This window comes from Meles meles, chromosome 10 (genome assembly GCF_922984935.1).
Source record: "Meles meles chromosome 10, mMelMel3.1 paternal haplotype, whole genome shotgun sequence".
NCBI classification, from domain to species: domain Eukaryota; kingdom Metazoa; phylum Chordata; class Mammalia; order Carnivora; family Mustelidae; genus Meles; species Meles meles.
Genome location: NC_060075.1, coordinates 44,467,498 through 44,495,389, shown reverse-complemented (window position 1 = coordinate 44,495,389; position 27,892 = coordinate 44,467,498). Strand labels below are relative to the sequence as shown.

General features: G+C 37.0%; 1 protein-coding gene across 4 annotated transcripts in view; it reads left to right on the top strand.

Annotated features, from left to right (window-relative positions):
• Positions 1 to 27,892, top strand: part of BBS9 (Bardet-Biedl syndrome 9) — a 466,978-nt gene that overhangs the window by 343,075 nt on the left and 96,011 nt on the right. For all 4 annotated transcript variants that reach the window (XM_046020573.1, XM_046020572.1, XM_046020574.1 and 1 more), the window contains one exon: positions 23,713 to 23,895. In XM_046020573.1, the coding sequence (XP_045876529.1) occupies positions 23,713 to 23,895 (183 nt within the window). The remainder of the gene's footprint in view (positions 1 to 23,712; positions 23,896 to 27,892) is intronic.

Sequence of the window (27,892 nt, the reverse complement as noted above, 5' to 3'; positions counted from 1 at the left end):
GACCTGAGCCGAAGGCAGAGGCTTAACCCACTGAGCCACCCAGGTGCCCTGGCTATAGGTATTTTAATCATGGAATATAAGCAATGGGCTTCTAGAAGAATATTAGCTAATTCATCAAAGTTACTATGAATTATGCAAACGCAAGTCCTAACGGTGGAATAGATGTAAGGAATGGGAGGGAATATCAATTGAAACTTTTGCAGGAGGTGTTACTTTGTGTTTTATTTTTGTTTGTTTTTTTTGGAAGAAGAGAGCAGTCTTCTGAGAGATATGGGGAAAAAAGTCAGGAAATACTAATCATGACATGTTAATTGTTAAAATATTTGGCAAAAAAACAAAAGGTCTTCTATTTAACATTTTAACTTTTCTGTGGGTGGCTGTGCTGTTCATTCATTAGTCCTAAATTCCTTAGATCTAAGAAGTAGGAAACATTTGGTGTGAGATGTGGAAATTTGTTTTATTCGTCACTTATATCCCGTTAAGTTCCTAAAAATAGTTTGGGTTGCCTGTTAGATTTGTCAGGTAACTTGCCTTAAGTAAAATTGAAGTAATAACAAAGAGAGAAAAGCAACATTTATTTCATTCATTTACAATTACACATATTATTTATGAATTTTAACATTAATTGCTATTGTGTAGATTTGAAGACCTTTTTATTGGGATTCATTTTAGAGCCAAAGATTATCCTTTAAGTGTTGGAGCTCTATATGATATGGTATGACATAGAGGGTGATGTAGGACCCAACTTGCCTTAAAATACCTTATTATTCTAGCTTTGGATGCTTTCAGTTTTTATCACTCAAGTTATTTGTTTCATTTCAACACTTGTCTTGGAAAGATCTTGAAACATGGCAACCTGGGGAATGTGTCCCCGAAAAATCCCTGTGAACATTTGCCCACAATTCAGGTGGACTGGCCCAGTGTCCTCAACCAGGTAGCTGGCTGAGTCATCTGTCAACAGTTTAAGATTGGTAACTCTGATATATCAGGGTGAATTGGTGGGTGAGACCTGGTAGGATGGATTGGTGGAAGAGGGAATCTCAAAGAGAGCTTTGTGAGGGTTAGGGTGTTTTAAGTGAAGGAAATCATATGTCTCTTGCTTTAAGGCAGCAGGTAGGTTTTTCTTGACGGCTAGAAATTCCAGATCTGTGAAATAATAATGGATGTGGGCCATTAAGTATGATGGAGGTGGTGAAAGGGGAATATTAAAATTATACTTGTGAACCTTTTCCGAGGTCAGAGACTCCAGTGGGACTCTGAAAGCTATGGGCTCTTTCCTCTAGAAAAGTATATAAAATCACCCAAATTGTTACTTTCAGTTTTAGGGGACTTCCTGGCCCCTGAACCCTATTCTTGGCTTTAACCTCTAGGTTAAAGAAAAAGTTGGGGTTTTTAGAAACATGCCAGGTTTTATAATTTTATTATTCATTTGTGAAACAATTGAGAGCCACTATGGTTTTCTGACTGTGGGATTAATATGGTCACACTAATTCTTACATTTCTTACAGAATGCTTACAGAATTCTATCATGTAGAATATAGTAGCTGATGCAAGGTACAATAAACTTAGAATTATTTAACTAAAAAAAGAGTAATAATTTCAAATATTTTAGTAAGGGAAACAAAAGTATATTAAATATAGTTGTTTTTTTTTTTAAGATTTTATTTATTTATCTGACAGAGAGAGAGAGATCACAAGCAGGCAGAGAGGCAGGCAAAGAGAGAGGAGGAAGCAGGCTCCCCGCGGAGCAGAGAGCCAGATGCGGGGCTCAATCCCAGGACCTCAAGACCACGACCGGAGCCGAAGGCAGCGGCTTAATCCACCGAGCCACCCAGGCGCCCCTTAAATATAGTTTTATTTCAGAATAAGAGGTGTTCTTATTGGAAGCTTTGACTTAGTCAAAACAATCAAGAAGGTTTGTTAGCAATTTATTTGTAATTTTTTTTTACTTGAGAGATGATTCCAGGCTTTTTGTTTGTTTTATTCCTTTCATTCTACATAAATCAGAACATGATTCATTAGAACCAGATATTTTGCTTTTTATGACTGTTTTTAGATGTATAATCAGTCATACTTCATTTAGACAATCTTGACATGTCTGCAAAATAGTCTATATAGATTATTCTTCCAAATTAGCAACAGAAGCGAATTTTTAATATTTTTTGGAGCTATTTAAATATGATGTTTTTGTTTCCATCAAACATAATTTATTCTTGATTGATTATGTTATTTTACTGTCCATTTACTAGTACGTTATATTCCTAGAATCAGTATTATTAAGCAAACCAATCAGGCCAGGTTCAGGATGTGGCTGTACAATATAGCAAGCAGTTCTGTCTTTTTTGAAGGATTTCAGACCTTTGGGTGCCAAGCTTATCGACTTTTAGCCCAACATGGCTAAAAGGAGGAGTCCTAGTATTGTTTTCATGTACTAGTACTCATGAGTGCACTAGAGAGGGAAGTCTTGGTAGAGAGTTACCTAAACTCTAAACTCTAGAAACAAATTAGGAATACGAAGACGCTGCAAATGATAAAAAATATTCTAAATTATTAGAAGCATGGAATTTCTAGTCATAGACAAATTCTTATTTCTCAATGTTAGCAGTGACAGTAACAATACACTATTGCTTATTGCAAGGGTCTATACTAATATCTAAGAGTGCAAAAGAAGGATAAAACAAGTTCTTCATTTCTATGGAAACTAATTGTTTAAATAGAGAAGAAGAACATACACCCCAAAGGTAAATTATGGTATAAGAGAGCATAGACTAAGTTTTAAAATGAATAGTACAGGTAATAAATAAATAAATGACAGAGGAATTCTGATCTAGGAGGAGACACCATGAACCAGGATGTCTTTTCAGGCATTACAGAGGAAGTTCTCCTTTTGGCTCCCCCATAGGTCTCTGTCATGCATCTTTACCTAATGTTTATCACATTTTTGTGTTATTACTTGTGTAATTGTCTTTCTTGATCAGTAGTGGATAAATTGTTTGGGGGCAGGGCTGGTGTGTATATTGTTGAACTCTGAATCTTTAGCATTGGGGCATAATACCAGAGTAAATATATATTGAATGAATGAGTCATGAATGCATGAATGAAGGCAAAACTTCTGTTTAGTTTTGAGGGAAGGAGGCACATTTAAGAGCAGATTAAGGATTTATAAGCAGAAGGAAGAATATAAGTTAATGTGTATTAGTGGAGAACTTGAGGTACCTGAGAAATGATGAGTGGGCTAAATTCTTTTTGGTAAAAAGGCTGATATAGGGGTGCCTGGGTGGCTCAGTGGGTTAAGCCTCTGCCTTCGTCTCGGGTCATGATCTCAGGGTCCTGGGATCGAGCCCCATGTTGGGCTCTCTGCTCAGCAGGGAGCCTTCTTTCCCCCCGCCCCCAGCCTGCCTCTCTGCCTACTTGTGATCTCTGTCAAATAAATAAATAAAATTAAAAAATAAAAAGGCTGATATAGGAGAGCTAGTATAAATTGAGATTAAGTAAGATAAACACTGGTAAGATTGGGGAGACTGAATATTTTTATTAAATTATTCCATAGCATGGGTAAGATCTGTAACTTCCACACATGTATTTCTTTTCTATAAAATGAGGATTAGATCATTTAGGAAATACAAATTTAGAAAATTATATTTAAAATTAAATTGTATGGTATGGTATGATATTTATTGTATAATGTTGCATAAAATAAGGAAAGCATCTTAAGTATGGTCATATTCATGTAAACTTATATGCATATCTGGATATGTGGAGCTAGTTTTGGAAGGAATTATCCGAAAAGGTATTTCCTAAAATATTAATAATTACTCTCTTTAGCACAGTCTGAGTGATCTTTTCTCCTCTTTTTTAGTTTACCTGATGTCTGCTTCAGTGAACTAGAGGTGATTTGAGGATAGTGGTGGTTGGAGTGGAGAGGAAGAAATACATACAGGGAGATATTTTGAAGGTAGAACTGAAATCCTTGGCGACTTACTTAATATTTAAGTGGATACAGGAGGAATTGTGAGTTAAATATGATGCTGAGATTTTGAGCCAGTTACTGTTAGTAGCAAACTTCGGAGGGTTGTACACCCTGCAAATTGGGATACTTTTTATTAGAATGTTGGCTTATTAATGTTAATATCTGGAACTACTATATAAATATATGAAGCAGCAGCTCGAGTAGTAGTTGGTAGTGAGTTGTATTAGATAACAGAGATTAGAGTATAAGCATGGCGGGGGGTGGGGTGGGGGCGGCGCCGGGTGGTTCAGTGGTTGAGTGTCTGCCTTCGACTCAGATCATGGTCCCGGAGTCCTGGAATTGAACCTCGTATCAGGCTCTCTGCTCGGTGGGAAGCCTGCTTTTCCCTCTCTCACTTCCCCTGCTTGTGTTCCCTCTGTTGCTGTGTCTCTGTCAAAAAAAATAAATAAAATCTTAAAAAAAAAAAAAGAGTTCAAGCATGGGTCTGGTGGCTAAAATTGTGATTTTTCTATCAGAATTTAACATTCTTGAAAAAAAATGTCTTCTCAATTCTCATATATTCTTGAAGAAAACGGACAAGTATAGTTTGTGCTCCTTTTAGAGAGTGAGACGGTAAGAGTTAGAGGAAATAGAGGAACCTCTAGTTATGTGCTGGTGCTTATTGAGTGGGAGAGAAAGGATCTCCCTGTTGGTTGACTACCATGTTGCTTTGAATGGGAGGAAAAATGTACATCACTGACACTCATGTATCCCATTGCGATTGGTCTTTTGGTTGTAACTCTCTTTCCTTTTTAAATCCAAATTTTAAAAAGGGATCTTTTTCTTTCAAAAGCTGTGGTGGCCTATTTTTTAAGTTTAATTAAAACATAGATGAGATGCCATGAAGGATGGCTCAAAATAGAAAATACAGTTGTATAATTGAGACAGAAAGGGATATCCTGGAAATAACGTTATGTTTAGTAGTAACTTTTAGAGCTTCTAATTACACTGGTCTTTTCCTTCTCCTAATTACTAATTTTAGAATATGTTTCTTTCAATTTAAGAGTTAGCCAGCCTTAAATTTGTCTGCTGAAACTATGTTAGAAACCACACCATTTCCAGTTCAGTGGAAATTATATGGTATTAAACCTGTATCTTTCTAGGTTCTATAGTCTTTGGCAGAAATGTTGGGATTTAAAGCATTAGTGCTTCAATGGCTTTTAGAGGATAAGACCCTTTTGTTGTTCGGGCCATACACACTTCACTGTTTCTGTTTCTGGGTTGTTCTGGAATGGAAATGGGATTTATTCATTTCCTTTAGATTAAAGTATGTTATTTATCTCCATTCTAAAGGTGGATTAGTAAGCCAGATTCTGGATAGAAATCAAGAAAAGGGGCAATTTTATATTTTAATCTCATAGCTCGAATAAGCCATGAATTCTAAATGAAGAATAAACACCTTTATTTTCTCTGGGAACTAGCTTAAACACAGACTGAAATATTTGATAATTGGTAGCCTATCTTAAAATAATCTGGTCCTTGGTCTTGAGCAGAAAATCTTTATACTCCATGAAGAGAAGTATTTACTTTCAATATTGACTGGGCCCAAGATAGAAAGACTGGGTGTTCTTTTTGGACACTGTAATCACCAAGCTCAAATCTTTGATTTGATTTGTTATGTCCTCACATATTTGGGGATCCTTGACTAACTTTTAGAGGTGTGGATTTTTAAGGCATAGGTTTGTTTCAGAATTGTGAAGTTTGGGGGACAAAGCTGAGATCCTGCTCTTTTTCCTCACCCAACATAGAGCCAACGTGTTATTGTTGTTGTTTTTATAGATGGTGAAAGAAATCTCAGTAACTTCTGTCTTTCTGCCACAAACCAGTTGCCTGTTCAGAGGTGGCCCTGGTAACTGTTCAGGTGAAGAGTGGGATTCTCCGAGGAAGCCTTTTTCTATCCCCTAATCTCTTTAGCTGCTTGAGACCGAAGCTGATGTTCACTGGCACTCTTACCAGCCAAGAAAACATTGTTTTCTTCATTGTCATAGCCAGTAATATCTTTTATTGAAAACAAGTTGAATTTGTGACTTGTTCAGTGGTATCTTACCTTATGTCCTTATCATGTGCATGTCCCACCCAAGTCAGTGACATGTTTTATTTTAGAAATTGAAATTCAATACCACTATTACAGAAAGCAAAAGTTTTTATTATAAAATTTTTTGGGGGGCGCCTGGGTGGCTCAGTGGGTTAAGCCGCTGCCTTCGGCTTAGGTCATGATCTCAGGGTCCTGGGATCGAGTCCCGCATCAGGCTCTGCTCCGCGGCGAGCCTGCTTCCCTCTCTCTCTCTCTGCCTGCCTCTCTGTCTACTTGTGATCTCTCTCTGTCAAATAAATAAATAAAATCTTAAAAAAAAAAAAATTTTGGTACTGAAAATCCTTTGAACCCAACTAACTATTGAATGCCCCCTCTACTTCTGTATAATCTGACAAATCTTTACTCTTAAATATTAGTATTCTTTGTTTAAGGACATATGGCAAAGATTCATTGTAATCCATTGGTGTCCTCATTTCTTAAACAGAAATTTGTCCCAGATGCTATTTTTTTTCCAGACAAGATACTGATACTGTATTCTTTCCTTATAAATTAGTGGAATAGTAGGTCTCAGTCTGGAATATATTTGGAGAAACAACAAAACTGGGAGTAAAACTGTTAAGTCAAAGGGCTTGTATTCTTTCTAGCATACCAAGCAATCTTTTTTTTTAAAGATTTTATTTATTCATTTGACAGAGAGAGGGAGAGAGAATGAGAGAGAGCACAAGCAGGGGGAGTGGCAGGCGGAATGAGAGAGAGAAGCAGGCTCTTTGCTGAGCAAGGAGTCCAATGGGGAGCTCGATCCCAGGATCTCTGAATTATGACCTGAGCTGGAAGCAAATTTTTTGCTGCTGGAAGAAGTGGTCTGGGCCATTTCTTTTCCCCTTTCATCCATGACCATACTTTGGTCCCTGGTTTCCCAGTCACTCTAGCCAGAGTGGCCAGTTGATATATCTGGGTCTTTGTGCTTTATAAATTGTGTTTTCCTCAGTCTCAGGGCTCTCCTTTCACTTGCCTCTCTTGTCCCTTTTAATATAACATCTCAACTTGATGTCCCACCCAGTATCACAGCTTAGTGATCAAGGGGAAAATAATCATCAATGTCAGAGATGTGGTAGACTAAAAAAGTATACATTAAATCACCTATACAAATTAGAAAACCGTGATAGCAAAGAAAATTAATCAGTTTCTAAGAAAAGAAATAAAGCCAGATTATAATCCCATTTTATGGAGAGATTTACCATCACCAACTTCAGAATCTCTTCTTTCCTCCAGTCAACCACACCTATGCCCTCATATCAGTTTCTTTTTATACAATATTTATGCTTTCCCTTTCTTCTGCCAGAATGGATTTCGGACATCCTGGAACTCTTGTGGTGAGCAGTTTCCTAAAAACGTGTATAATCTTTCATAATATTATTTTTTAATCATCAAACCATAATTTTTCTAAGGACTATTAAACCCTACTTTTCTAAGGTGTTCTTAGTAGAATTAAAATGATGGCTGCAGGGTAAAACTCTAGAGAGCTGAAACAAAGAACTGCTTCCTGAGTGTTCACAAGCTACACTGTAATCTTTCTCATCACTCTTGTGGGCCTCAAGTGCCAACATGGCATTCTATCCCCAGATTTTAAATTTCTTCTCTGGATAGTTGGGGTGATAACTGTTATTTTATCCAAATTCAACTCATTATCACATTTTTGGATATTAATACCAAGAGTTTAAACAAAAAGTGGCTGTGTGAATCAGTTCCTGGTGTGATGATAATCTTTTTCTTTTGTTATTCCCTGAAAATGGATTCAGATTTCTGGTAAATGGACTCTCTTGGAGGATTCTCATTTGACCATGGCACCTGTTTGATTTAAGTAAACTAAAAAGTGAGTTATTTGAAAAACTAGTTTGTAACCCATACTTCTCTCATCAGATGCAATCTTCCTCATATAGTCTTTTTCAGCTACTTAGAAGGAAGAAAAGATAGATGTTGGATTTAGAGGGACCTCTCATCCTATCAAATTCAAACTTGGACATTTCAAGAAAAGGTCTCATTTTAATATATACCACATTTATTTGCTTGTGTGTGTTGTTTTTTTTGTTTTTGTTTTTTTTTTACTTTTTTCCTCTTTTTTGTCAAGGCAAAAAATTTATTTTTTCTACCTGTTTTATTTTTGTTTTTATTTGTGTGTTTTGTTTAAAAGGGGAAACTTTAAATGAGAATATTGATGCCGGGACTGAAACCATTGTGGGTCCTTTTCCTTTTTATGTTATTCTGGTCTTTATTAGAAATGTACATAGATATTTACTATCTTTTGGCTAATTTCGTAGCTCAAGGTCATTTTGCGAATAGTTATTAAAAACTACTTTTTAAGTGTGAAAAGTCTCATGAATGTTTACTAGGGTAAATCAATCTTAGCCTTTATTCATAAGAAATATACTTTATTACCTTCCCCAAATGGATTTTTTTATTGAAATCATAAGAAAACAGAATTAAATTTTTAAAAGTTAGTGAAAATTTTGCAGAAGTGAATTTTCTAACTCCATGGAGCTAAGGTTCTATAGCAACAGGGGATGCAGTCGAGGAACATGTGCTCTAAGACCTGGGTTTGAATCTGGCTGCATATTTGTGGACAGTCTTTCAAACCTTTCAGAAAGGGCCTCAGTTTCATCATGACTAAAGTGAATCTAGCAACTCTACTGCACAATTTTGTTATGAAGAGCATTAGGTCGCACTGGGAAGGGCGGGGAAGGCTAAGGGGACCTTTATGAAAACAGCCCAACTGTCCATTGGCTGATGAATGATAAAAATGATGTATGGTTGTGTATATTACACACACACACACACACACACACACACACACACATATGTAATGTATGTATGTGTGTGTGTGTGTATAATATACATATATAATGAAATATTACTCAGCCAAAAAAGGAATGAAATCTTGCCATTTGCAACGACATGGAGGAGCTAGAGAGTATTATGCTAAGGGAATTGAGTCAGTCAGAGAAAGACAAATACCATATGATTTCACTCATATGTGGAATTTAAGAAATAAAACAAATGAGCAAAGGGGATAGAGAGAGAGAGAGAATCCAAGAAACAGACTCTTAACTATAAAGAAAAAACTGATAGTTATCAGAAGGGAAGTGGGTAGGAGGTATGGGTTACATAGGCGATGGGGATTAAGGAGTGTGCTTGTGGTGATGATCACCCAGTGTTGTATGAAATGTTAAATCACTGTATTGTACACCTGAAACTAATATTACACTGTGTGTTAACTAACTAGAACTTAAATAAAAGCTTAAAAGAAGAAGAAAAGAAGAGAGAATATCCCACAAGGGGAAGCTAGGGTATGCCCTAGGAACAGTTATTTTTTGGGAACTGGATGAAGAAACTGGCATTGGGAGGTATGATTCCAAACAAAATATCAAACAAAAAGGTATTCAATAGATTCTAAGATTTTAAGTTTTTGTTTTTGTTTTTTAGAGATGTGGAGGAGGAGGGGACAGAGGGAGACAGAATCTTAAGCAGTCTCCATGCCCAGCTCATAGCCTGATGTGGGGCTTGATCCCATGACCTGATCATGACCAGAGCTGAAATCAAGAGTCTGACACTTAACAGAGTAAACCACTCAGGTGTCCCTAATATGTTATTTTTAAGGCCCATCGTTGATTTGATTACCTTTGAAAATAAAAAAAGTAAAATTAGCATATTAAATGAACAGAGATAAGACACATTATGATTTGAAAATCATTAGAGTGTGTGTGTATGTTAGCACCTAAAAGGCAAAGTACATTATGGAATTAAGGAAATGTGCTGTTTGCTGGGCATCACAACTGGTATGCTAGGTATTAGGTTTACTTCTTCTTTTTTTTTTTTTTTTTTTTAGATTTTATTTATTTATTTGACACAGAGAGAGAGAGAGATCACAAGCAGTCAGAGAGGCAGGCAGGGAGAGAGGGGGGAACCAGGCTCCCTGCCGAGCAGAGAGCCTGATGAAGGGCTCGATCCCAGGACCCCGAGATTATGACCCAAGCTGAAGGCAGAGGCCTAACCCACTGAGCCATCAGGCGCCCCTTAGCTTTACTTTTGAGAGAAGCTTCTGAGAGTTGTGTTAAGCCAACATGCTACTTTTCCAAGATATGCTAGATGGAACTTATTTCAATTAATTCAGATATTTGTTGAACCCTGCTGTGTGTTAGGCCCTGTACTAGGTGGCAGGGGACACAGCAGTAAATAAGAAAAAACACAGTTCCTTCTTTCCCAGAGCTTAAAATGATCAAACAAGTCATTCTGAATGTAATGGATATAATGGATGGGGACATACAGGTGCTTTGAAAGTGTAGGGTGTGGGAATTATGCTACACATGTTGGTAAATAATACATATAACTTGTGTGCTTAATCAGTCCCATGAAGAGATGCTGAAGTTATTGGGACTGTGTAAACTAAGATGGGAAGTGGGGGTGGGGGTTGGGGGTTGTTACTGTATATAATAGGTTTTTTTTGTTGTTGCTTTCTTTTGTTTTAATAAGAAGTTTGTTGGTTGGGTATTTAGCCAGGGAAAAATTAATAATAATAATAATAATAATAATAATAATAATAACGGTGCTAAGCTCAATTGAATGCTTACTGTGTGCTAGGTGTTGTGACAAACACATTTATGTTGCATCTTATTTGAGCTCCACAGTGAATACCTCTCCTTTAATGGAGGAGAAAGCTGAAGTTTCAAGAGATGAGGAGACTCTTTTAGTGTCAAAACTACAGGGAGTGGTGGGACAGGACCAGAGCCCAGATTCAGATTTAATCATTTGTCATGTGGATGATTTCTGTTTCTCCATACTTGTAGTTGTTTTATGTTTGAAAAGTTTGTGAGTATTGCAGGGGTTGCAAACTCAAATGACTCCTAGGCCAGATAGGTAACAGAGATGCAGGCAGAAGAATATAGGAGCGATGTTCACATTGTCAGTGCTATTCTGAACCAAAGGCATTCAAACATTCAAATGTGGATTATTTAAAAGAAGGACAAATAGAAGAGTCTGTAGGCCTTTCATCCCTAGGAAATCAGGTTGGTGGGGAAGACTTGTTTATAGATTTTCTTATGTTAACTCAACCTAATAGTCATTTGTATCCTATAACTCTGTGTGTCTCTGTGTGTGTGTGTGTGTGTGTGTGTGTGTGTGTGTGTCTAAAGCTATAGTGTAGTCGGCTGGGAAATGCTTGAGCTTTGGAGGTTTCAGGCACACCTGGTTTGAATTTGGGCACTGCTGTGTGATTTTGGACGAGTTACTTAACTTCTCTGAACCTTGTTTTCTTTGTAAGTCAAAAATAATAATTACCTAAAGTGTTGTTGAAAGGTTTAGGAATAATATCCATTGACTTCTTAGGACTTAGGACTGTACCTGGCCCATAGTGGACACATAGTAAACAGAAGTTGTTGTTTTTATTAATATATTTGTTTTCCTTCCTGCTTCCTTCCTGTTAGTTTTTTGCAGGCAGCTCTTAAATCAGACGTATCTCTATCACTTAGCACTTAATTGACCTTGTACACCATTTTGCCAATTTGGTCATGTCAAAATTCTTAAGTAAGTAATGATAGCCATCAAAAAGCTTGAGGTCGATGAGAATAAACTGTTTCCCTGTAACCATTCTCTTTGGCTCTAATGGAAGTAAGGCTCATAGTTAAATTTTGCCTTACACAAAGACATTTATTAAATACCTGTTATAAGCATGGAACAATTCTTGCAGCCTGTATTGTAGTAGGCTGGATGAAGTTCAAATCTATGTCTTGTGGGCACTAGAATACCACCTTTCTGGAAAGATTCATTGAGGCAGGTAGGACAGTAATCCCTCTTTTATCCCTCTTATCCCTCTTTTATGCAAAGAAAAGTATGAGTGTAAAAATATTCTGCCAATTCAGGTATCTTAATACTGATGATTTTGCCAGTGAATCTGTTTCTAACACACATATTGATGATTATCCAACCTCTGATCTCCCTAATCAGAACTTATTTCTGAAATTCATTATGGTAATTAGAAAGTCTTTGGTATTGGTTGGAGACCGCAATAGCTTAAGTGCTTGTGTAGACCCCTCCGACATGTGAGCTTTGCTTCTAATTATAGAAGAGTAGATCTTTTGAGGACAAACTCCAACTCTAATACTCTGGTTTCTCTTCAGATCGCATAAATCTTTCCCCTTTTACTAAAGACAAACTCCAACTCTAGAGCTGTGGTTCTGAACCAGGGTGATTTTTTCCCCTAAGGAGATACTTAGCATTGTCCCAAGACATTTTTGGTTGCCACAACTGGGGGGAGGGTGCTATTGACATCAAGTTTATAGAGTCCAGAGTGTTGCTAGACTTCTAACAGTGCCCAGGACAGGCTCCTGCAACAAAAAATTATTTGGCCCTAAATGTCATTAGTGACAAGGTTGAGAATGTGCTCTGGAGTGTAGCTTAGACTGACTCAACTGCTTACATCAAATGACCTTTTCTATGATGATGTATTTTAAAGTTAAATTACAGGCTTTGTAACATTCATCACATAAACTTCATGGTAAAGTCTTGAGTGAATTTACTAATTCATTGTAATGCAATACCTGTGGAAGGTATGAATTTAGAGCCTAGCTACTTAATACCTATGGTAGACCCAGTAAATAGCATATAAAAGCTTTTTTAAAATGGTAGGCCTTGGTCTTGTCCACCTGGAATGTAGGGATGGGTTTCCATTGCCCAAGTAGTGCTCCTATAAATTGCTGTCTTTTTTCTTTTTTTTAAGATTTATTATTTTAGAGAGAGAGAGAACCCGAGAGCAGTGTTGGAGGGGAGGTTGGTAAGAGAGAGAGAAAAAATCCTCATGCAGAATCCCCGCTGAGTGCAGAACCCCCGCTGAGTGCAGAACCCAATGCCTGGCTCCATCCAAGGACCCTGAAATCATGACCTGAGCCGAAGTCAAGAGCTGGTCACTTAGCTGATTGAGCCACCCAGGCACCCCTATAAATTGCTACCTTGATGGACATTCTTTGTGCTACTGAATTGTCAGACTTTTTATTTTACTTCAGTATAGTAAACATACATTAAATGCCTACTGTAGGACTAAGGCTATGGAAGGGGTACACCAAACAGTAAAACAGTCTTTGGCCTGGAGGAGTTTACAGCACAGAAGAAATCAGGTACAACATATCTTCAGCAAGGCCCCTTCCAATTATAATGTCCTAACAACCTATGGTTGTAGAAATACCAATAGTTTACCCTTGTTTCTCTTCATATGAAACCAGGAAGCTCCACTCATTGACTTTTGTATTATTTCCATGTGGTCTGAACTGTATAGCCCTGTACATGTCTTGCCAAAGTACTACCAGATAGTAGTGGTTTAACTATGTATTTTGTCTTAAAAAATAAATAAATAAATAAATAAATAAATAAATACCATTGATGTTCAAGATGGACTCTGAAAAACTAGGTGTTTTAAAAGAAGATGCAAAAAGAATGAATACTGTTACGCTGAAAAAATAAATAAAATGGAAAAAAAATAAAATAAAAAATATGTTCTACTTCTCAAAAAAAAAAAAAAAAAAAGAAGATGCATAGAAAGAGAAAACAATTTCACTCTTGTGAAAATGCCACATTTACCTCTTAACGAAGAGGAATGAAGGAAATGCTCAATACCATCATCAGCACTGTTGGGGTCTCTAGTTTCTCTTTTTGCCTTTTTGGGGGGATTATCAGCATTCTTTAATTGATTACATGTAATAATGTGTCTTAGCATTAGCAGCCTTTAGCTAAAGGAATGCTATTGGCATAACCAACCAAGTACCCATCTCCCCATCATTTACCTTCACTGGAGATGGCACTCAAGGCTGTGTGGGTGGCTCCATAATTACTGACATGTCTGCCTGTAGGAATGTGGTCTAAAATATTCTAAACTTAGGAGCTATTCAGATCAGACCTCTTGAATGTTGTTTTTGGACGGTGATAATTGTGGCATTCTCCAGGGTTTGTAAAATGAGCTCTGACATTGCCAACCATAGATTCCAGCTTTAATAGCGATCTGTTCAATGAGTAACCATGGTCCAGAGAACATTCATTCTTTTATTTTACAGCTTGATTCCATTAATTATTATTTTTTAAATTGGGTTTTCACTTGGCTCTAATAGGTAATTTTATGGAAAGAGGTAAAAATTTGGTCAGCAGGGGAGTGGAGGTGGGGGGAAGGTAAAAATAGTAATCAGGTTTGAGATCAATTGTATTTTTAGCATTATATTAGCCAAGCATTGGAGTTAGTTTCCTTTCAGCTGATTAAGTTACATGTATATTTGGTGAATAAACTTTGCAGAAATAGCAAAATTTGTCCTTGTGTCACTTACAAATGATTTATTGTCATTCTCATTTAATATTTTTATGTATCAGTGCTATATGTTTTAAAAGTCCCAGCCAAAGTCTATATTCCAGAACTGCCTACCTTTCATATTCTTCTGGCCAGAACATTAAAAAAAGAAAAAAAGGGGGGGTTCTATAGTATATAGTATAAAGAAATTTCTCAGGAATAATTTGTTTTTCTAAAACCAGTTTTAAATGAATTCTCAAGGCATTTGGCAAATACAGATTGGTGTTAAGGAAAATTATAATCCTAGACCAGTAAAACCATCATGACTTCTAAGAGTCAATGATCATACCTTGATGTTCCAAAGCATCAGGGGATTTGGCCAATTAGCAGGTCTCTTTTTATGAAGACAAATCATGTGTGACTGCTTTTTTTTTTTTTTTTTTAACTAAAGGCTACATTTTCCCTATTGTTTTAATAGCTCCCCAAGTGATAGCATGGTTAAAAATATATTCTAATCCTGGGTTTGGTTTAGGAATTTCAGCTAAATGCTTGTTATAGGGGAATCCTAGTTTTTACTCCATGAGAAGAGTAATAGAATGTAATCTAGCCCCTGTTCTATTTATACAAAATAACACAGTAGTAAAAGTAGCTAAGAATTAGATTCTTTCTATGCCTTCCAGTTAAAAACCTGGGTTCTCTTTTATCTAGTTAAAAGTTCAGCACACAGATAATGAAGCACTTCTTACATGCTTATTTGGCATTTGAATCATCACACCCTTTCTCTTTTCATTTTGAACCTTATTTCACTGTTTCTATTAAAAGCACAATTCTTTTGGATACAAATTGGATCTTTTCAGCCAAAGTAGAAGTTTAGACATGGTAAATTTTTTCTTCTTCCTTAGTGCAGGGGCTTTCCCATGTTGGAGTCTGCAGCAAACACCATCACAAATAACATCATTGTGTGGGAAGTATGCCCTTTTTCTTGGCTCTTTCCAAATCTCCTGTAGACTGAAAGTGTGTCTTTCTGACAAAAGGACAGCCATGTGAACAAAAAATTCATTTCAGCAGTCATTATAGCTGTCTGTAGCCTGTTGTTAGGCAGCCATGGTTAAAGGTGAACTGAAGGAATTTTTTTTTTTTTTTTAAAGTAGATGACAGATATATTGAGGTAGATATGTTGTTTCCATGTGACATCATTTGGGTTCCATTCAAATTGGGAGCCTGACAATGCCTGATTGAGTGTGTCTAGGATTTAAGAGGCAGTTTAGTTGTGCTGGAGTTTTAGGTGGACTCTGAGATTCATTAATTCAGCCAGCATTTATGAGACACCCACTGTTTACCGAGTATTAGAAAATTGTGGGCATTGTGGGAACTTACTAATTGCTCTTTTTACATTGGAAGTTTCTGGGCTAAGTATGAGTTTCGTTTTCCGTCTGTCTTATCATAGTGTACTTAGTAAACATCTTATTTAAATCACCAAATTTGCTAGCATTTTCAATAAGGTGTTTAAAAACATCCAACATCTAGCTCCCTGATTAACAAGCCTCAGAGAATTTTTAGAGAACAAGTCATAGCAGGCAAAGTTGTATGTTTGTATGTGTTTGTGTGTTTTAATAGAATTGCTGAAGGAATAAAAAAAGGAATCCAATACATGTAACCTTTCGTAATTTTTAGTATATATTTGATACAGGGTCTTGTGACATTTTACTTTGAAACTTCATTATACTTGGCTACAAATGAGTATTCTCTTCTGTTGAGTGACCACACGGAGAGGGCCAGGGAACACTGCAGAATGATCAGCTGTCCTGCATTGCCTTAGGAGGTAGTAGTCAGTAGTGTGCCTCAAGTACTGGAGAAGGATCTTCCTTTTTTCAGTGTCATTGTTAACCTAACAGAAAAAGTAGAATTTGCCTGATGTTTCTACAATGAAATGAGCACTCAACTATAGAGTATTAAGAAATAGTAACCAGGAGCCAAACAAATTAGAAATGAATAGAAAGGTTGTTAACTAATTGAGTACTATTTTATAGATGAAAACTAAGTCTAAGGAAGGCTGAGAAACCAAAGGTTGTACAGTTAGTAAGTAGTAGCATTACCAGTATTCATACATATCTAATTGACTCCAAAGTTACTTGATTATTGCTTCATCCAATGTTGTTAAGCCCAAGTTACAATATGGTATAGCCATTAACATATCAAAATTGTTGCTTAAATAAAATTTGCCTTTATTTGTGTAAATTTATCTACCTTACATGTGTTACACTTTATATACTTTTTATTTCTCTTATTATTTCAACAGCATTTTGAGAAATAATTTATATACATAAAATTCACTCATTTAAAGTGTACCATTTAATATAAGCATATGCACAGGGTTGTGCAGCCATTAGGAGGCACTTTCCTTTCCCCGCCTGTCCACCACCCACCCCCCCAACCCTAAGCAACCACCGATCTACTTACAGTGTTTATAGATTTTCCTGTTCTGGACATCTCATATAAAGGGAATGATACAACATGCAGTCCTTTGTGACTGGCTCCTTTAACTCCACAGAATGTTTTTAAGGTTCATCCACATAGTAGCATGTGTAAGTTTCTTTTTATGGCTGAATGGTATTCTATTATGTAGATATGCCACATTTAATTTATCCATTAGTTGATGGACAGATATTTGAGTTGTTTTGCTTTGGGGCTATTATAAATCATGCTGCTATAAACGTTTGGAATAAATTTTTGAGTAGGCATATATTTTCATTTCTCTGGTGGTATAAACCTTGGATTGTAATTGCTGCCTCATATGCAACTCAGTGTTTACCTTTCTGAGGAACTGCCAACCTGTTTCCAAAGTGACTGAGCCATATCACATTACTACTAGTAATATGTGAGGGTTCCAGTTTCTCCACGTTCTCGCCAACACTTGGTATTATCCATTTTCTTACCTCTTTCATTTAATTTTCATAGGATTATAATTATAAAATAAATAAGTATTATCCTTACTGTCATTTTATAGATTAAAAACTCTAAATCAGTAAATATTAAATGAGAAACACAAGAAGTGGCATGGATAGTTCAAAACAACATATTCAAAAGTAATTTCAACATTTTTTGAATCTGGCACTTACAGCTATGTTGGATGTTAGTGATCATATTTCCCACCCCTACATTTTAAACATAATGAAACTAGAGCCTAGAAAAAGGAAGTAATTTGCACTGTGACATAAAGTTGTTCCCTAGGGAAGGCGGTCCTGGCACAGCCTGCTGTATTCAGCCCTAAGGGATGTATAAACTCACCCATATCATACAACTCCGTTTTCTTCACTCATTCATCCATGCTGACCTTTTATTAAAACAAAATCTTTTATTAAAATAAACCTATCTTAATTCATATGGGGGTATTAGAATGTCCGCAAAGTGGATACCTGCCATTGGGAAGCTTCAGATAGAATTTGTTCCACATATGCCTATGAGAAATTGATTTGCAGGCAGAAAATCAATGCAGGTGATGTTACTTGGTGACATTTCTTGGGTCAGTTTGCTTGGGTCAGCCGCTTGGCTCTGCTGCGGACTAACTGCTCTATATTTCTGTCTCCTTATGTTTTTAAAAGATTTATTTGTTTATTTTTAGAGAGAGAGAGTGCATGCAGAGGGACAGGCAAAGGGAGAAGGAGAATGAGAGAAGCAGACTCCCCACTGACTGGGAGCCTGATGCGGGGCTTGTCTTAGGACCCTGAGATCATGACCTTAGCCGAAATCAAGAGTTGGATGCTGAGCCACCCAGGAACTCCTCTATCTCCTTATTTTTAAAATGGGGGCAATAATAGTTTCTACCTCATAATTGTTTTGACAATAAAATGAGCTAATCTCTTAAGGAGGTTAGCGCAGTGTCCGGCTCCTAGGAAGCCCTCAGTTAATGATGACAGTTATTATTACATAACATCAACTTGCTTAGACCACTGAAAAGATTGTAGTTTGAGATTTGTAGAAAATAAATGAATCATCCCTTTAAAATATGAGCTTCACTAAAGGAGCAGGTGTAGTAAATAAATAGCTCATCTCTAAAGTCTTCGTAATTTTGAATTATATGGAAACTAATACAATTTTTTAAGGAATAAAAAAGCTTCCCATCATTTACAAATGATGAAATCATTTTCTTTTACTATAACTTTGGGCAGAAATAAGCTTGGAAGTTCTAGCTTGATTTGACCTCATGGTAAAAGCCCCAACTATGGGGAAGTTTAACTAAAGCACATATGGCTGTTATGGATGTAATGTATTAGTAGTGTTTCTCCTGAGTATCTTTGAACATCAAGATAAAAACCTACTGTATTATTTTAAGGGGACTACTATATATATTTGTGTACTGTTGCAGAAGAAAAAGCACTCAGTAGGGAATCAGGAGACAGCCTTGAATCCTGGTGCTTCTCTGCTGTAGTTCAGGACCACAGGCACTAAGGTCATCTGAGCACTAAGCTTCTGTTTCCCCATCTAGAAAGGGGGGCTGCAGGGATCAAGAATTCCTATCTCAGAGGTTAGTCCTGAAGACCAAGTGGTAATCTGGATATAACAGCACTAGCACAGTGCCTGGCTCTCAGTCAGTAAATGGTAGCTAAGCAGCAATGTAATAGGGTTCTGTGTGCCTCACATAAGATTTGGAGGCAGCTTTGATGGTGAGTTTAGGTGAAGAAATTGGACATGTCTATGTTCACATAGTATGATTCATGTCTACTCTGCTGTTGCTGCTGCTGCTTTCCTGTAACCAATTTTAGAGCCTATCTTGGCAGCTGGAAGTATTTGGGATTAATTTCACACTCATTTTATGAGTTGAGCATTTTCCTGCAAGCAGCTCCCTGGGCCTCTGCCTCATTACTTTGGCATCAACTGATATGGCAGTTGGACACGGATGTCCTTGGGGGTCTCCATTTTATTTGGAAACCTTCAATTCGAAAAAGCAAAACAAAGGCCATCAACACATTTGTGCTTGAAATCGTTAGCATTTATTGTTTCCTAAACCCTTTCCTTTCTGTAGTTCTGTTGAACACCCAGGGAACACACATCTTGCACAGCCAGTGATGAGCACTGAAAAATCACTCTCCTTCAGATTTAAGCCCTAGCAGCTGGTTGGCCTCATTTTGCAGTTCCAGGTGAGCAGTGAGATCCTCTAGGCCTTGGTGGGACAGATCTAAATCTTGATGGGTCTACATTTTCCAGCCCTTTTTACTATGTTAATTCTGCTAAATTCATTTGGCTCTTATGGAGAACAAAGTAAACTTGGCTGTTATATGTAGAACTAAATTGAGAACATGGAGATCTGTTTAGTATTTCATGCTGGCCAGTAGGTCAGGAAGATTTTCCTTGGGGGTAATTTACATAAGGAATTGTTTATCCCATTTCTTTCCAATTTCTGTGACCGTTTGGGGATAGCAGACTTTCCACAATGGCACAGAAATATAACGAGCAAGACCGAAACTTAGAGAAACGATGCTTCTCCCAGATTGATGTATTTTGGGCCTTGCTCAGGAAAGATCCTGTGGCTTGGGCTGCTGTCTCACTGAGAAGTCATTCTTCCACCACAGCTGTGTTTAGCAAGTTGGGTGGGTCTATGAACTGACATGCTGTTACACTTAGTAAGAATTTTCCCTTGATAGTGAGGAACGTGCATAACAGCCTTACTTTAAGTCCCAGCAAATGCTCAAATGTTTACTATGATCGATAGCTGCTTTGAATGCAGCCTCCATCAGGGAACACCCACACTCACAGTACTCCACCACCACCCAGGACCTGTGCTGTTATGTGCATGCTCTTCGCTTGACATTCCGGTTCCTCTACGACAGTTACCCAGATTACCTTTTTTTTTTTTTTTCCTTTTTTTGATCTCATCAAATGCTGTTCCCGAACTGGAATATTTGTTCCTTCCTGAACAAGCAGCCTCTACTTTTCTGTTTTAAATCATTGTTCAAGTTGTTTCCTACACTTCTAAAGCACCCTTACCCAATATCTGTTCTTAAGGATGAATTTCTGATACCTCTCTCAGTGGCATGCTGGTTCTCTGGGAAGGAGAGGTGTTGGGAGGAAGCCCGGTTTTGTAACATTTGTTGATGTTCATGTTGTAAATCATTCTGCCATGGCTGATTTCAGTCTACCAATGTGAGGTCACTGAATGCAAAGCTGGGAAGAAATGGGCAATAACCGCCATTGCAGAGTGTTTTCAACATACAGATACAATAAGCATAAATAACCTCAAGGGTCTCGACAATAGTAAACTAATTAGGAAGCAATGAGTTTTGAGTATTTATTACCCTTGTTTTGGTGTAACTTATTTAATTTTAAGTTTATGTGACTTAATTTTTAGTAATGGCTAAGTTTAATAGCTGACATACAAAACTGAAAATCAAACGACCCGTCCTTTCTCTGGCGCCTATATGAGCTGGACAAGTTGGTTCCAGCACACCACTGTTTCTTCCTCTACGTTTTCTTTCCTAAAGTGCTCCAGAGTCAGTAAGGCCTTTCTCTGAACCTAGAAGGTGCTTCAGGCTGCATGCAGGCTTTGAAGTAAGAGACTCCCAAGTGTGAATCCTGGCCTCTCACTTGCTAGGTGATGGTCAGGCTGGATATTTAACTTACAGTTCCCCATGCAAAATGAAAAGGCAGGGCCCTTGTTCAAAGGCCGGAAGAATTTCCTTTTAAAATAACTACTAAAATACGAAGCTTTTCCTTTCTTTAGTAGTCTATCCTTCCACCCCTGATGGTGTGTTTTTATTTTCTATTTAATGCCATTCCAAGTAAGAAAAAATTTAAATTTAAAGTTGTTAGCATGAATTTTAACATTAGTCTTATATTGTGCAATGCCAATTTTAAGTGCAAATATAAGAACATTTAACACTGCGAGTTAATGAGCATTATCTCCTCATGTGCATGTCTCTGATTCCTTCATCAACCTCACTTATAAAACACATGTTCAAAAATAAAATTATTAAGAATTTCTAGACAGAGGGGCGCTTGGGTAGCTCAGTTGGTTGTGTCTGACTCTTGATTTTGGTTCAGGTTTTGATCTCAGGGTCATGAGATCATGCCCACATTGGGCTCCTCACAGGGCATCAAGCCTGCTTAAATTCTCTCTGTCTCTCTTCCCCTCCCCCTGCTCCCTCTCTCTCTTAAAAAAAAAAAAAAGAAGAAGAAGAAGAAGAATTTCAAGACAGAGACAGCAGGGCATTAAACCAATTATGGAGCCCTTCCAAACACAGGCACAGTTTGCATCCCTGTGTGTAGTACTGGCACAGCAGAATGTTTGGCATGTAGTCTATGCTTACTTAATTACAAGGATTATTATTAACCTAATGATTATAATATTAATGGCATTCTCCTTTATCATTCGTAGGGTCTTCACTATAATATCAACATTTGCCTCTGACCTATTTTCCTTTCTCCACTATAAACGCTCTGAAGATAGATATTAGATTTGTTGCCATTGAATTCCCTAGAGTGCTTCCTACAAACTCCTACATATACCTGATACTTAGGAGGTGTTTATGACCTTGATCTTTGTGTGACTTGGGCTTATCGACAAGGCATCTGTGTCGTTATATGATGGTCCTCACAATGAGGCTTAATTGGTAACACTCACGGAAGAAAAGAAAATAAATATAGAATTTAACAGGAGTCAGTTGTAATCATGGTGAGGGTGGAGGGGAAAGAAGCAGATGATTCCAGGTGTTTTGATTTAAGGAAAGTGGCCTCTGTCTTTTAGAGGGGACTTCTTGAAGTAACAGGAAAGGGATGAGTTCCAAGCCTTATTTGAGTAAAAGAGGCCCCAGGGATATTAACTCTGGCCCATAGTAATCTGTCCCTTTGCTAACTTCTTTTATACTTATTTTCTGTTCTGCACAATTAGGACATTATTACAGTAATGTTTCTTTCCACTAATTGGTTGTATATGTATATTTCCTGTCCAACAAATTATAAGATCCTTATGGACTCTAAGGTATCATGTTCTTTTTTGAATACCTGTGGAAAGGAAGTAGCACAGTATTAGGTACATAGTAAGCAGTGCATTTTATTGTAATGCTGACCTTGGTCCAAACTCCCAGGGCTCCCTGGAGATCTGAATGTGAATTGTGATTGTCTTTTCTATCTCCTGCAACCCCTCAACCAAATGACGAAGAATCCTGGTCTACCCAGCATTGTCAGGCAAGGACCTTCAATTGCTTTGTCTTTCCGAAACTGTATCTCTTTTCCATCATCTCCCAGATACTCTGAGGACTGTACCCCTACAGCCCTGTTGCTACATGGAATTTGGGAGACCACACAGCTGTAAACCCTTACTTGTTTGAATGATGATTTTTTAACAAGCCCTTTGAGCCAGGGTCAATAAGCCATGAAATATCACCAAATGGTTCATGTGCACTAGAGTCCTGAAAGTCATCTAAGCTCTCGTTCTTCAAGCTGGCAGGGACTGATAGAAAGGAGCTCACATTGCCCTGGATTTTACTATTCCTGTTCTGGGGGCTGTCAGATGCCTTGCGCCTCTGAGCCAGTCAGTTCATTACTTTTAATGAGCACAAAATTCACCAAGACATTAAAATAAAACACCAATGGGCAGTCTTGGATGTTCCATCCAATTGTTGCTTTAGTTCTTTTTTCCACAGGATTATTCAGGAGGATGAAAAAAAAAAAAAAGCCAATTCTACTCCTGCCAATTTTATCCTAAGTAGATTTGGCATTGTAAAGCTAACACACCCTGAACATTTTTTTTTTTTTTCATTCAGGTCCTGTGGGCTAGTGCCTGACATTTGTGTTAAAAATGACATTACTCAATTGGTCAAATGTTTGAACATTATCTACCTTTTAGTTATAATAAAGAAGTACTGGATATCCCAGCACCATGTAACAAGTAAAGAATAATAATCAGAGGCAGTTATTTTCTAAAAAGGGTGTAATGATGTCATTATTTTAAATTACATGGCAAATGAAGTTATTTCGATATTTTTTAATTGATCAATCTCTGTGGCCAGTAATAAAGACTAAAGTAACTGTATTAGATGTTACTTATACTATCACATATTGTAGAAGGTCAATTGATGGTGAAGCAGACACTGAACAATGTCCCCATTAAGCCAATTTCATGGATATTTTCATCTCCTGGCCATATGGGTTTGGAATTACCTTAGGGATTTTTTTTTTTAAAGAAGGAAGTGAACAGATGAATGATAACTATTTTATTACTCAACATAGCTTGTGTTTGTGGAAGACAAAGTTCATCAATTTGTTTTAAAGAAAAACAAGAGTGTGCCAAATGTAATTTGTTGAGGGCTCAAGAATTGTGAAATTATCCCTAACTGAAGTTTGTCATTTCTGCAGGTAATCGCTCTAGCAGATGCAGTAGAGGAAAACCAAGACAATCTGTTCCAGTCATTCACCAAGCTGAGAAGTGCCACCCATCTGGTGATTCTGCTGATTGGGCTGTGGCAGAAGCTCAGTCCTGACCAGGTTGCTATTCTGGAAGCAGCATTTCTGCCACTGCAGCAGGACACTCAAGAACTGGTAAGGACCCATAAGCCTGCAGTGGTAACAGCCATCATTATTGAAAAGAGTGTGGTTTTAGGAAGATCTCACATGGCTATCATGTTTTCTAAGATATCAGATGGAGGCTTTTTTTTTTTTTTTTTAACCCAAATCCTGTTTTTCTTTTCTTTAAACCATAATAAAAATGTCAAATAAAGACCTTTTTTTTTTTTTCTAGAGCTGTTTTAAAAATAGGTATATAGTCCATTTTTATGTGGTATTCAGACTATTTTTTATGTGCTCTTCAATCACTTAGAGCCACGGAAACAGTCATTTGACTGCCTGAGCGATGGCAGTAAACCTTCAGATTAGCTAATCTTTTCCTTTTCCACCAGAGAAAACAGTTCAGCCATTTTAATTTGCACAATGTTCTTAAATTTAAGTGTCATTTCTAGGGTTAGGAAGAGCTGAGGTAGCCTTGCTAAATGACAGGAATATTTTGCTACATTTATATAGTTCTTTATATATAGTGTATAAACTCCTTTACTCTTGACCCTTTGAGTAGACAGTTTAGAACCAAACGGGGGAAAATGAGTGTTCATATTTGGAATTTTTGGTGAAAGATTATATGAATAAAAATATTTTAGAGCCCTTGAATTTTAGAGGATTATATGACTACCAGGTGTCATTTTGGGGAAACTTCTTGCATGCTTTTAAATACAAAGAAATAATATACTTCTTAGAAATTAGAAACTGCTGGACTTAATTTTCTGTATTAGAGGAAACCATTTCAAGAAAAAAGTCATTTAAAATTAATTTTTAAACACAGTATGAGAACACAGGATAAAAATAATAGTACTAAAACTAGCATTTTTGAGTGCTTACTAGGTAGGCATCAGGTGGTATCTTAAGTGTTTCACAAGGATTATCTCATTTAATCTTAAACGTGTCCCAATAAGGTAGTTAAGGTACTATTTTCATCCTCATTTTATATATGAAAAAATTTAGGCTTTGAGAGTTAAGTACCTTTTGGAAAGTAGTGGGTGGTGGAGCCAGGATTTGAGCCCAGGTCTGGTGGCTTTCAAAGCATATGTTTTTAACTAATATACTATATTTTAGCAAACAAAGTCATGAACAAGATTTTGAAAATCACAGTCTTTATCAGGTGAATATAATTTTCTATAATTGGGTCAAAATATTGTCAGATGAAAAAAATGAAACTATATTTTATGTCCTAAACAAAATACTAATAAAAAATTGGAAAATAATTTAGAGTACACCTTTTTCTTAGATTGAGAAAATAAAATCACTGCTAAAATTGATTACAGTAGTAGAAAACAGTACAATTAGGAGTGTGTTAGTAAGAATGATAACTATGAACTCAGATTTAGTAGTCAGAAAGATGTGGGTGGACTCAGTTCCTGGTTCCACCACTTGATGATAAAGTCCTTCTGAGCAGGTTTTCTAGCTATTCTAAATCTCTACTCTGTAGCTCTAAGCTGGAAGCAATAATAGGACCAATGCAATAAGTTGAGTAAGAATTAAATGAGATAATGGAATAGAGTGGAATTATATCTTACTCATTTTTATATTCTCAGCATTTGACACAATGCCTGACCATAGCACAGTCAATATTTGTTGGGTGAATGACTGGAGAGAAGGGTGAAAGCTAACAAGAGTTGACTTGTCAGAACAGATGTAGTAGATATAATCTGGAGCATGAGGAAGCAGGGCAGGGCCAGCTGTATAATTTACAAAGCCCAGTGCAAAATGAAAATATAGATCCTTGTTCCAAAAGTAGAAAAAGTGCTAAAGTGTTGTTAAAATGGATACCAAAACAAGCCTTTTACTTTCTGCCATCTCTCTTTCATCATGGTGTTTTATATGCTATTTTATGTTGTTCTAAATGAAGGAAAATTAAAAATTCAAGTTTTTAGCATGAATTTTACCCTTATTCTTTATAGTGTACAATGCCAGTCTTATACAAATATTAATCACCCAAATTATGTAATTTGTATTTTGTAGCTCATACATGCATATGTATTTTGGTCTTAAAGAACTGCAAATCACTGCACAAAATTAACTGTTTTTATTTCACTTCTTGATATGTACCCATCTACCAACACTGTCCACCTTCAGCTTACTGATGAGTAAGGAAGGAGAGAAAGAAAAAGGAACTCTGTGTTATTCTATTTCCCCTTCCTTCTGTTACCATTTTCAGTGTAATAGTTGGATAATACAGGGAAGTAACATGATATAATGGACTGCCTTAGTCATTCCTGTTTTTTTAAATCTGTTTCTGCCTTTCTTCATTCAAAACAAGTCTTGGTGCAAATGAAAAGCCTTGAAGGGCTGTCAGTGCCCCACTTAATCAGTTTAGATGTAACATACCTTCCTTGTACTTGCTTTAAGTCTCCCTGACTCCCAGTCATTCAGGGGCCATGGAATTCTAAGCTTATGGGACAGAAAGGGAGAAAGCCATGCATATTGGGCATGTCTTCCCCTCTCAGAAACACTTCTCTGTCCCATCGGACTTCACTTACAGAACATAAGTTCAAAGATAACATTATTAAGAATTTCAAGATGGCGATGGCAAAGCATTAAATCAAGTGTGGGGCCCTTCTGAACATGGGGCCCTGTGTGACCACACAGCTCACATGCTCCTGAAGTGTGGTTAGACCCAGAGGAAGAATTTCCTTGAAATAGAGGTTCTCAAATGTAGGGATTGAGTTCCCAGAGAGATTGTGGTATTTCTGAATTTAGGGAACTTTGGAAACAGCCTCGTTCTGCTGGGAGTTTGTAGTACGTTCATCCCTGTAGGCAGGTGAATGGACGAGGCATCTTCTCAAAGCTCCTTTCTATCCTGCCACTGTGTTCTGTGCTGTCATACCTCCCAAAACATGGAGGGGAAAAGTCTTTCAACTTTCTTCTGAATTTGGTGAGATTAGAAGGTGTGTATACTCGTAATGTCTATCAAAGTCATTAATGGGACAGGACACTTGATAAAAACATAACTTGGAGAAGAATGAATCAAAAAAGACATTTTAATACTGCTTGTTATGCTCTTCATCTTTAATTAGGTTGTGGTATTCACTTTGGACTTATACTGTTGAGATAGCTTATATATCTTGAGAAAAAAGGATTCCTTTTTCATTCTTCAAGACATACGCATGCAGTATGTGGTTTTGTCATGCTAGTTCACAATCCCCCATGTTATGCCTTTAGACCTCACAAATAAATGTTATGTGATGGGTATCCCACTGAGATGTGAAAATGAAATATGCAAACCTGAAATAACTTGGAGGGAGGGTAAGGCGGGAAAGAAAGGAGTCTCTGACCAGAATGTTGAAAATATATCCCATATTGAAGTTATTATGATACCACAGAAATCTGAATGTAATTTAGACGGTTTGGTTGAAAGTGGATGGCAGAGTACATGTGTGAGGAGGAGAACTTCAGACATGTGGATAGCATTTTCAGAAGAGACTCTCAGTTCAAGGTCATATGTCCCCGTAAGTATTGAGAGGTGGAAGAAAGTATTCAGAAGATATTTTATTTACATTTCACATAGCATTGCATAATGGTTTGTTGTATTGTTCTTGAGGTGGTGTGTGTCACAAAGGCAGGCGAAATGCCCGAGTTCACTCTGGAATATTTTCTTACAGTCATCAGGTTCACAAAGCAAAAATATTTGGAATTAATTATTACTAATGAAAAGTAATGTTCTTCATACTATATCATCAGTAGGTTTTTTTTTTTTTTTAATACCATCTCATTTGGAACAGAATTCATCGTTTTCTTTGGTCTGTTTCTTTAGTGATGCTTTTCTATTTTTGCCACTTCTCATAACTATTTTGGGGCAAATAAATGCTGGTGTTTGTGGACTATTACATGTGACTTTTCCAAAGTGCTGAAAGTTACATATGCCAAATGTGTTTTTGTAGGGATACTTCCTTTCACTTTAAGAAAGACATTAAGTGTTTTCTTTGGCATCTCCAAAAAGAGCTCTTAAACTCAGTTCCATCAGTGGATTTGA